Raw genomic sequence first — 12,310 nt, 5'->3', positions numbered from 1 at the left:
ATTCGAACCCGGAGGCGTTTCCTATTTTGAGTAAAATGTGAGCACGTGCAGGTCGAAGCAAAAGATACCGCATCTCCAAACTCGTTATCCTCTGCGAAATTTCGCTAAATTAGTCTCGACCCTTCTCGATCCCGCCTCCGCGGAAGAGAGAGAAAAACGGTACGAGAAAGACAAATGACAAAGGTTCGTTTCAAGTCGAGCAGAACTTTCATCGGAGGGAGGATGGCGAGATCGGTTAGAGCTGGTTTTACGAAGGAATTCGACGTAAAGATCAATTATTAGGCTTATGTTTGAAAGAATTGTCAAAAAATTGGATGTAAAGATTGCATTTTATGATAACGAACGTCGGATGCGAATATCTACATTCCCCTTGTACCGATGGTGTTCCGCGTCGTGTGAAACCGGCTCACTAATATTGATACATCGGCAATGGTTCTAAGCTGCGAATGACGCGCCTACGTTTGGGAACGATGTTTGATAAAAAAATAGCCACCCCGCGAACTGGCGGCATGTTGTTAATTGAGAGGATCTAAACCAATGTGCAAAGTTTGCGAGTCGAATGTTGTGTATGCAAAATTCTCGGAGTGTACCAAAAAAATTCATATATATCACGATAATACATCGAGGTATGAAATTCCCTGACATTTCTCGGTTTTAAAAACGAAAATAGATATTTTCCAGGATTCGTTTCAATCTAACTTTACTGACAAACTCACCGTTTTCTTGCAAATTAGTTAAAACTTAGACATCAGATGTCTCCATCGCATGTTAATATAGTCCGATTCTTCTTTCGGTTCAATTTTGCTCGAACTAAATTTATAACAAATACATCAATAAACGTTCCAATCTCAAGAAACTAACGGATGATTAGAATCAGCGCTTCTTTCAAAACAATGAGGGTAGAAACATCGATCTGAGAGTATCAACTGTTTTTAGCACTTGTTTCTATTTTGCATAAGTTTTACAAGATGCTCAACATCGATTTATCAATTCTTCAAACTCCTCCAAAAACCATATTTTTCGTCACTCGTACCCTTTTCACACCGACTCCTTCAATTGTCTCGCGGAGAGTAATTTCCTAAATTTCAAGGAATCTTACACTAGTGAGAAAGTGACTACAAAAATTCCAGGATACACCCTGATCGATACGCAAGAAATTCATTTCTAAAGTTCAAGTCGAGAACCTATCGCAATTCGCACTGCAGTTTTTCAACACATCCTCCAAGCAATTTGCGCAGCAAATTTGTCTTATCCCTTAAAAAATCAATTGCTTCGAAACTAATCGTAAATATAAAGTTAACTTGTTGAATTTCACTCGTAGCGTTAACAAGATGAAAAGGAAAAGCAAAATGTGACATTGCCGTGAAAAAGGTCGCCTCAAGATCACCGCGTGATATTCATCTTAAACGTTTTGTACCGCTGGTGTCTGTTTGTTGAGCAAAACAACTAAGAATAGCCACTGTCAGCCATTAGGCGGTTACACGACGAAGATTCTAATTGGATTCTGCAAACAGAGCAGCTGCTCTCATGCCCGTAAACCCATCGAGCAACACGGTTGCGCAAAATTGTCAAATAGCGGCCTAATCCCAGAATCTACTCAACGGGACCAAGCGAAATTACGAGACATTCCAATCGCAGATTTCGAAATTCATTCTTAAAAAAATTGATCGAACAAGAATATCTATTCAACGGTTCGAACTGACGATTGATTATCTGGTTGTCAGGTTCTGTTGACCGTTGTTAAGTGCTGCTAAAATAGACTTTTGAATGTGGTGAAAAACTGAACGGCAAACAATTAGTGGAAGGATCTCACCAGCCGAGCAAAGTAGACACTCTGACATGCAGAGATCGTGTTGTTCCGGCGTAGATTCGTAAGTAAATATACAAGCTGCATCGAATCTGATGCGGCAATGGTGTATTCGCGGTAAAAATTGACACGTGGAATGATCGAGCTGTTGACGCAACAGCGACGAGTCGCGAGTAAATAGAAAGAAAACGCAACTCGGTATTCCCTGCAGTTTCAAAGTGTTTTTTTTTTTTTCTTTTTTTTTCGTTTTTCGTTTTTTGTTTTTCGACCTTATCCAATTACGGGAGTGTAGGTTAGGTTCTCGGTGTGTCAGGCCCAATAAAATACCGTCAATGACACACCAATTTCAATTAATACAAGAAAAAGCCGATGAGAGTCGAAAAAATGGCAAATAAATTTTTCAACAATCCTACTTATACTCGCAGTTTTCTCGATATTGCAGGAATCGCAGGTCGACGCGTCGCAGGCAGCCTCGTGTGGTTTACGAGGTGCAAATAGAGCCGAAAACTTGTTGCTACCAGCAAAGGCTCCGGACCCCCGCCCAACGACGTCGAGTCCGGGTCGTATAGCTACTTTACGAGATTTTAAATACCTTCGGTCAGCCGAGAGACCCAAACTCTAAACCATCTCGACAAATTTGACTGCTTTACGAGCCCTCGCCTCACCTAACACCCTTTCACCGTGGTATATAGAATATTTATAGTCGGCGCGTGCGGACGAGGAGGACATTTTATCCCTAACGATTTTCTTTATACCTGCACGCAGGACATCGGTTTAAGGATCGCCGCTTCCCTTTTCCTCGACTTCTCTATGTTGTTTCAATAAAAAATTTACGACGGACAATTTTCAACGTTTTTTCTCTTTCATCGTCATTCGACAGAGGGCAATTTTTCTACCTTGGCAAATGCTTTTTTGCCATTGACCTATGCGCGTATCGCGGAATAATCTCAAGTTAACCTTGAGAAACGAAGATCCTCAAAGTTTCAATGCTGCATCCAACTATTAAGGGATGTCGGCAATTTGAAAAGAAAATTTTTATCACTTATAAAATATGATTTTATTTGTTTTCAGAGTTTGATTTTTTTGATTTTTATAACGATTCAAAATGAAATCATACGGTAGACAAATAAATCTGGGATTAAAAATACTGTTTACTCAAACATTGTCAACTTCTCATGACGGTACATTCAACATGGCGTCCAAAAAAATATCGCCCAGAAATTAGGCTATAGTAAATTTACAAAAATAGAATAAAAAAATTACCAACACCCCTCAACAGTGAGATAGAGCATTGACACTTTGAGGATCTTCTCTTTTCAAGGTTAACTCGAGATTTTTCAACTCGGAGCATAAACATTTTTTGGAACGACCAGCCTAATTCGTATGCATCGGCGTATTAACAAAATAAAGATAAAAATTAATTTCTTTAAAAATTTTGAGTCGCGAGTAACCAAGCCGATAAGCTTCAAGCCTGCACGATTCGAGGCTTGTAAATTGAAGGAAACGAACACCGAGAGACTTGTCTCGTCTTCTGGCAACGAGTATCGAAATTGAAATTACCAATTTTCGAATAACCACGCCTGTTGCAGCGATTAAAATTAAGGACCTCTTCACCGGTTCCCTCCCCTTCGCCGTGCAGATCGTCCCGGTCAAGAGAGTTCTCGGGCCTCCATCTTGACTCGTCGGATCCGATTTCGCGCAACGGTCGACTTGGTATTCTAAACAAGCCGATGTATACCTGAAGCCTGACAGAGTCGGCTGCAGGCAGGACCATTGACTCTTTCGCCCCCAGCAAAGGAGGCGTGGTTCTTACAGCGGCTTCTACAAAGGCGCCAAGAAGCCAGCCACAGCTTTTCCCCCTTCCCGTGAGGCGAAACCCCCCACCCCGAGATCTGAAGAAAACCGGGCAACGTGGTCCAGCTTTCGATCATCAGGTAAACTCGGTCTCAGTTTACGCAACGCTCCCATCCGAGCACGACGCGCGTAAAGACGATCGACGATAAACGACAAACGATCCCATCAATCGCACTTCTCGCAAAACACTCTGTCCGTAATAAAGCCGGCGTAACATCGGCTCGATAGAAGAACCTGGTGCCGAAACGCGTTCGAATCTCTCCCCCTTGGTGTTTTACGAACAAATGATCGTAACAAACGAAGCGGCGCGAATCGAAACTCGCGTATTATGATCTGACGTTGAAAAGGGAAGCAGCAGCAGCAGCAGCGACTAGCAAGGATCGGCAGGCACAAGCCAACCACTGTTGCGGACAATATGAACACCTACGCTACGCCGCAGCGATACGAGATCCTCGATTCCGAGGGTTACGGTTCTGCCAGCAGCCCCGAATCAACGAATCCGCGAAGCTGTTGGCCGGCCCCGGAATCTCTGATACTCGGCTACCCGCAGCCACCGAGATCCAGAGGAAGCAGCTGCGACAGCGTCAGTTCGGTCGACAGTCGTAATCACGAGTACCAGGAGCTGACCGCCTTTACGGTTGGCGATAATTTCCCGGGAAATCCGTCGTTATGCGGTCCGGCGAGTTTCGAGGCGAACTGCGCGAGCAGCCTCGCCGAGATCAGTTTGTACAAGGGTTACAATCCCAGCCGTCAGAACGATTATTGCAGAGGGATCGGTAACGGAAAATCCGGAAATCAAAGCCAGCAGCAGGATTTTCAAGAAAACATCGGGAGCTTCTCGTCCCGAGGAAATTTTCCCGGTTGCGGTGAAGCTCAGTTTCAAAAATCCGATAACGTTTACCTCGCTCTCGACGGTTTGTACAACAATAACAACAATAACAACAACAACACCAGCAACAACAACAACAACAACAACATCGACAACGCTTCGAGGACCGTGACGACGTTGACTGCAACCGCGTCATCCTACACCGGTGGTATCGTCAAGTGTGCGGGGGAACAGTTTTCGCAAAAAATCGGTACCGCGGTTTACGGTAGCAATTTCGGACGAAGTTCAGACGGCTTGTTATACGCGGGTATCGAGACTCGCGTTCAGGATCAGATCCAGTGCGCGGAATTGAACAATTCGAGCTCGAAAACTTCGGAAAGCGAGGCTGTTGAACCGTCGATGAAAATCGGCGACCATCGTCGCCATCACCGTAATCATAATCACAATCACAATCACAATCACAATCATAATCATAATCATCACCCGCACGAGCAGTTCTCGACAACGAGATACGAGGACGGTGATTTTCGCATCGAATTCGAGGACGACGAGCTTAACGAGAAGGACAATTTGCATAAAGTTAAGTCCGGCGCGCCGGGAGTCGAGGTATTGAAAAAACGACGCCTAGCCGCGAACGCGAGGGAGAGAAGGAGGATGAACAGTTTAAACGACGCGTTTGACAGACTTAGGGACGTTGTGCCCAGTCTGGGTAACGACAGGAAACTCAGCAAGTTCGAAACCCTGCAAATGGCTCAGACCTACATATCGGCCCTCTACGAATTACTTCAGCGCGAATAGACGCGTTGAATTTATAATTCTTCTGATAAGAGTAACGTTCGTCGAACGAGTCGAATGATTTTCGCAAGTTGCAAAATTTCTGAACACGCGCTGCGTGAAAAAAAAAAAATAATAATAATAATGATAATGATAACAATGGTACCAGTAACAATAACGACGACAATAATAATGAATTAGCATACTTTTGAACTGATATTTCAAAGAGTGAAAAACAAAAAACAAAACAAAAAAAAAACATATATTTTTGTAACGGATATTTGTACATACATTATTGTATAGAACGGTAATTTGAACACTTTTGTAAATATATTTTGTATGTAATTTTGTAAATATACTAACAATAATAATAACATCGATAATAGTAGTGGTAATAATACAAACGTATAAGTTGCGGACCAATTATGTCGTAAAATGTTTGGTCAAAAATATTAGTTAAAAGGGCGGCATGTAGAAAGAAAAGAATCGGCAAAGTGGAGGTTTGGCAAAACGAGAAAGTGTTAAGCGATCGCGTATTACGGGCAAAATTTGAATATAAGACTATTTAAAATGAGATCGAGCACCGAGCGATACAGCATTAGTAGTAGTATTAGTAGTAGTGGTGGTGGTGGTAAAAGTATCGGTAGTATTTCTATTGTAATTAAGTGTTAGATGGATGAAAAAAAGAAAAAACCCTGTAAAAATGTGTTTGCAAATGAAGCCGACGTCGCTCGTCGCGCCTCTACTTAGCAGTCAATCACAATTAAATACAATTTTGCAGGCTGTGGGGCCGGCGGTAATGGGGCAAAAAGAGAGCAAATTGAAATCTTCTAGCTGACAGAATGATAAATGCGAAACGAGGTTCGCACACTTGAGGTTGGCGCGCGCGGCGCGGCGTCCGAGTGTCGTATGAAAATGCAAAAAGCTCTTTCAGCCGAACGCGATCCATTATAGGTGTACACCATACCTGCAACCGAAAGGTTTCTGCATATCCCGCAATTTATCGCCGATTGTGCAGGGCGACGAAGGACGAATAGATTCGGTGAAAAGCGATTCATCTCCGAGGAGCGTTAATTCGAGTATATTTATAACAGCGTTAGAGGTTGCAGACTTGAAAGATCTGAAAACAACGTCGGGCTAATCGATAGAAATTTTTCACCCCGACGGCCCCTGCGTGTAACAACGATTCGAATACAAGAAGCGAATTTTATAACGCCGGTCTGCTTTTTGCCGCTCGTCGTTGCAAGCCGACGTCTTTATCTCCGCACGAAGAGAAGTAGGCCTCCTCTTTATGGACTACACGTCGTTGAATTTCATCCACTTTGTCGTAACGCGGGAATGCACATTTGTCTCCGGTTATACCTTGACGAAATATTAAATATAAGCAATCGCTGCGAGGAAAGCGGGTCAAGTAATAAAAATCTTTCTTTCATGCCTTTAGCGTACTGCAAACGTATACAAGGTTAATTTAACACGAAGAGAATTGAAGAGGAGACGAGAAGAAAAAGAAAAGAAATTTCTCTTCTTCGTTTTCTCTTTATTCTTCTTTTTTTTTTCTCTTTTTACAAATAATTAACAATCTATCGCCGAGTACCTTTGTAAATATCTATACTATTTTTTATACATATTATTATACTCGCGTAAATCTAGCCCTACAACTGTAAGTATAAACGAGCATCTGTCTCTTATATGTGTATATAAATATACATACCGCAATTAGTGACATACATACATCGATATGTTACACATGCAAAAACGAATTCCCACCAATTATGTTCCTTTATTGAGACCAAATGTATTTAAGCAAGTGCAATGTTAATAAAAAAAATTAAAAAAAAAAAACCTTCAAAGAATCGTACACGTATACACACTGTTTCATCTTGTATCATAAAATTTATTTACCCTTTATATTATATATACCTGTTATACATCAACCGTTGACATCAAATGACTTATGTAAGTATCTATATATAATATGTTCTTCGATTTACTTCACCTCGAAAAAAAGAATAGAAAAAAAATAAAGAAACAGCAGTTTTGATCAAATGATTATCTATCCGATTTTTTTCCTCTCTTTTTTTTAAAATTAATCGTAACTCAAAATTGTAGCCAATTAGGTATATAGAATTACATACACATAATATTTCACGTGCTCGTAGTTTCGGTCAGTTAATGTTTTTTCAAAAAAAAACAAAAACCACGAACAACAACGTTCTCGTTCCAAACCGGCGTCGCGGCAGCATATAATTGGTATCTTACTCGAATGTCGGATAAATCGATCGTTGCTCGTATAGTTTGATATAATGGCAGATAGCGGCTTGTACAAAGCCAGATTCCGTCGGACAAATTGATACGAAGCTTCTACGGCTCGATTGTCGATATCTTTTTAGTCGAAGAAGCTCGGAGTTGAGTCTCTCCGGCATAACTCTACAAGTCTTCGCTCTCCTTCCTCTCCTCGGCCCGTTCCTGTAACCTAGCGATTAGTCCGCCTCCCCAATTCTCGAATTCCCAATCTTACGCCGTATCGCGTTGGCCAATTTTTCAATAGCTATCGCGAAAGAGATTCGATTCGTCGATTCTTACAATTCTAACGTAAGACAACGTACTTTCTTCGTGCTAATTACCAAGCCGGATGCAAAACTGAGTTCAGATCATTGAATCTATTTCACAAATTGAACCGAATCGTACCTCGAGAACTTTTCATCAGCTTAACCCTTTGACTGCCATTCTAGCATATTTGCTACAATTTTTTATTTAGGTTAGAAAATTGAAAGACTTTATTATTTAAAAGTGTAATTTTTCAAACGATTTGATTAAGAAAAATAATTTTTTTCAGCGGTAAAGATGCTTGGGCGTTAAAGTGTTAAACACGTAAAAGATGGTTGATGTTTTTAACGTTGAACAAATTCAAAGTTACCGAAAATCTATAACACACTCTACGGATGAACTCGCATGTCGTATATTACATAACAGAAAAGAATAGTTTCTTGATATACGATGTAGCAGAATCGATCTCGATCCGGGATGAAATTAGCTTCGAATACCAACGAAATATCCCCTGTAACTGCATATTTCGCGTGACAAATTGAATGGCGCGAAGATGACAGAGAAATACTTAGATGACAGGTACTCTCATAGGCTGCGCTCTTTCCTCACCGAGTTCACAGAGCTCACTGCCATGCTGGAATGTCCTGAATACCGCTGCTGGACTAACGCGTCCTCTGAACTACGGTAGGGTGCTCATCATTGCGCCAGCGCAGGATCAGCCCTAGCATCTCGACGAACAATTGATTAATCGTTGCATAAAGCTAAACGGATCAGCTTTAACCGCAACAATTACATTCAAATAACGCGACGCGGATATAAAGAGGAAATTATTTTTTCACATCTTCTGTGAAGGCGGCGATCGATGAACTTTTACCGCAAAGTTCTGAAATTTATGTAACAGGTATCTTGGGGTGTTCAAAACGAACAAAAAAAAAGAATAATTTTCCTATCGCTAACCGATTATAGTTAGGAAAATTCTGTTTCAATACTTTTTTTATAAAGCATGAAATTTCCTACGAGAACATGTATAAATTTAGATAGTTTATAAGTAAAACCGTTTATGAGAAAACAAAAATTCGAAAATGTATCGATTTTTTTTTATACATATAATTATTACACGGACATTGGAAAAACTAAAATAAGTACCTCTGAATATCAATACTAAGAGCTCACATTTGGCTGAGATACACAATTTGAAATGCTCTACCGAAATATGATGCGCGTTTAAAATACATATATATATTTTTCGGAACGCTGCAAAGCATCTACAATCCGCATACGCGTGGCAAATTTCTAAATCGACCGTTTGATTCTCTTACGGAAATCTTAATGATGCGAGTGTAGCGAGGGTAAAGCTTTTCGAATAACGGAATATTTATATTGATCGAAAGGGGTTGAGAGCCGCTTGGTTGGTAAATAACGTCATTTTGACGGACACTTACCGTCTCCGTCTAATTCATTCGCCGCATCGCGTCATACATTCAGGATTTTAGCAATGTCACTGTATAACCGTTCGCAACGCTCTCTCGGTCCCAGACAATATACATATATGAATAGACGGGTATGTACCGTATATCGTACAGTGTCGATATATTAATTCAAGTTCAACCGTGTAGTAAATCCTTCAAGCGATGCGGAAGTCGGTTCCGCGATCAGCGGTAAACGAAAAAAAAAAAAAAGTTGAAAGCTGAGGTAAGGAAAAACTAGAAGAAAAAAGAAACAAACAAGGGAAAGAAGAAATGCGAGAGGGACTAACAAATATACGCTCAGCTGTTTGTACTCTATATGTGTACGAATACTTTGGCTTATGATCGTTCACTCCGTTCGTAATTACTCGCAAGAGACGGCGGGTCGTTTTTCCTATTCTCCTGCAGCTTGCAAGCTCGAGGGATAAGAAAATACCTGAGAATAAATGAAACTTGACGTTAATATATGTACCTGAAATCGTAACTACATCCTGCCGACTGTCGAGACGAATTTCCGGTGCAATATAAATACTTGTATCCTATAACAAGGGAGCAACGAACAAGGATTATAGGTAACTCTGAAAGTGAAGAGTGAAGAGTGAAGAAAAATACGAAAAAAGATCAGCAATTGAAATTCTTCTCTTCTCTCTACGTGTAATTTGCTTCAGTGACTAAAAATAATTAAAGAGTTGTAAAATTGACAGTATAATAATCGACGTATACGAAATACTTCACAAGCGGCGTGTAGTTATAAGCGTTAAAATTTAGAAATATGCGAGAGCGGGTATATGTATACAAGCACCTTGTACCGAAAGGTCTCAAGCTGCACTGGTAAGTAAGGGGTACAGGATAATAAAGTCCTTAGATCTACGGAGCTGACTTGAAAAAGACGAAGAAGAAGAAGAAGAAGAAGAAGGAGAACAAGAAGAAGAAACGTGAAACGACACACGAATCAGCGACACTGAACTCTGCGGGCAATATAAGGTATAGCGCCCCGAGATTTAAGAGAATTGTTTTCGGGGCACAATTTTCTTCCCCTTCTTCCTCTTCGTCTTCTTCGCTCTCCGCTGCAGTTCCATAGAAATTCCTCCGCAGACCCGAAAAATGGCCACAGGTGAGGCCTCACTCGAGGCTCCGGTACCGGAGGCCGAATTCGGCGTCATTTCAACGGACACTGACCATTGGCCCAATTTGAAATTTTGCCCGAGGATCCGACGCCGATACCACGCATACAAACGCAAACGCACATAAACACACGTATAATCGTGTCCTTCGTGACTCGCGCCGCAAATGTCTTCCGAGAATTATCCTCGTCTCTTTTCGAGGGTCCTGACCTGTCTAGAAAAATTATTACCGTTCCATTTTTTTTTTTTTTTTTGTTTCTAATTTTTATTCCATTTTATTTTTTCTTCCGTCCAAATCCATTACCACTTTACCACACGGTTATACATGTATTCGTACACATCCACTCGGGAACGCGAATGATTAATTTCTGTCCGATTAATATTCCCCCGCATTACAGGTATATATATTATACATTATACAGCTATCAGTCCGCGTTAGAATATCAAAAATTTTTTATACGATATTAGTTTTCATCTCACGCCCCAAGATTTCAAGCGAGATCATCTCAATCGCGATTTTATTGCGGGTAAAAATCTGAGCAAGTCGTCGTGTTTTGAATCCTCCTTAGCCGCAGTGCTGGATCAAGGATCGTAATAAGGAGCGACTAAACGATCGGTTATTCGAAAGTTTGGTTCCTTCGTTCGTACGTGAATGGCGCTGCAAATTGTACGCAGCCAGGCAGGCAGACACGCCGGTATTAGAAACTGGCACGGGCTTCGATTTCGCCGGGGGCTTAGAATTCTGTCTCGTGCCACACGAACGACGAAACTGAGCGGCGAGGCTGGTCGGTCCGGCTTCGTCTTCCTCCCCTCGTTGTTCTCCCTATTATTTCCTTATTTCTCTCTTTCTCCCTTTCTTCCTTACTTACCGTCGGCTAACCCGATCCCCGGCGTTTGACCGAACCAATTCGAACAATCGGGGGGCAGGCGAAAAGTGAAGAGTATCGACAACAAGAGAGGGGCCAAGTGGAACCGAACTCTGAGGATTCTCGATCGAGCAACGCGATCCGTTAGTTTTTACAAAACGAGCGTCGCATTCTTTTTATTCGCGGTGTATGGGGAAATTCAAATCTCAGAAATTACGCATAATGGTCACAGCTAATAGAAAGACCGCAGCATCATTCTAAAACGTACAAGGGAGTAAAAACGTGTATGATCGGAATATAGAAAGAAGAAAGTGTAAAAATCGTCCAAATAAATGTACAAAAGTACAAAAAAACTATATAATTACAGAAATTCTGATGATTTTGCATGTTACACCGGTATACACGAATTTTGAGTTTGCCTTCTAGATGTCAATTTTGATTTCTTCCACGTAACTAGTAAAAGAAAAAATTGTTTTATTAGATAAAGTTTACTTTTGTGGATACCAGAACTATGTTTCGGATTTTAAGAAAAGTTAAAAAAATAGAATCTACCAAAGTAATAAATGAAGATTTTGATAATTACTCGATGTATAATAGAACGAACATTTATTTATATAAATATAAATTCGAGACCCGTGTTACATAATATATTTCGATCGCCTTTCGCATTTCGAAAGATACAGTCGCGGTCCATCCGCATTTTAACATTAATTTTCCGCATTGATTTTCGTCAACCCGATTGAACCGTTGCGCGTTGACGGATTTAAAAAAAAGCTGCGACGCGATCCCGTCGATTCGCCATTTATATGTATATTAAGAAATCGATACGCGAACGCCTCTGCAACAAAATCCTCCAAGGAAACTCGTGCATGCGGCGATACATCAATCCGGCCCACGCGCATTGTGCACGCATGCGGTACACGTATAACCTAACCGGCAAATCTCTGCACAAACGCCGTTCTTCTTCTCGTTCGTTGTGGGAGTCGAGAAGTTATCGACTCACCAGCAACGCCCAGACCTGCCTCAACTCCGATACTCAAGGC

At 41.1% G+C, this 12,310-nt stretch overlaps 1 protein-coding gene across 1 annotated transcript; it reads left to right on the top strand.

Moving 5' to 3' along the window:
* The first annotated feature begins 4,060 nt into the window (after positions 1–4,060).
* Positions 4,061–5,323, top strand: LOC124212671 (uncharacterized). The gene has a single exon (XM_046612994.2). It carries the CDS (start codon positions 4,077–4,079, stop codon positions 5,286–5,288), a length of 1,212 nt encoding a protein of 403 aa, XP_046468950.1. The 5' UTR covers positions 4,061–4,076; the 3' UTR covers positions 5,289–5,323.
* The last annotated feature ends 6,987 nt before the right edge of the window (positions 5,324–12,310 follow it).

The sequence above is a fragment of the Neodiprion pinetum genome, chromosome 1, assembly GCF_021155775.2.
Source record: "Neodiprion pinetum isolate iyNeoPine1 chromosome 1, iyNeoPine1.2, whole genome shotgun sequence".
In the NCBI taxonomy this organism is placed as follows: domain Eukaryota; kingdom Metazoa; phylum Arthropoda; class Insecta; order Hymenoptera; family Diprionidae; genus Neodiprion; species Neodiprion pinetum.
This window is presented reverse-complemented; position numbering and strand designations above follow the sequence as displayed.

Bases quoted from the DNA above. Each gene is read 5' to 3' on its own strand.
- LOC124212671 (XM_046612994.2), top strand. From the start codon at position 4,077: ATGAACACCTACGCTACGCCGCAGCGATACGAGATCCTCGATTCCGAG.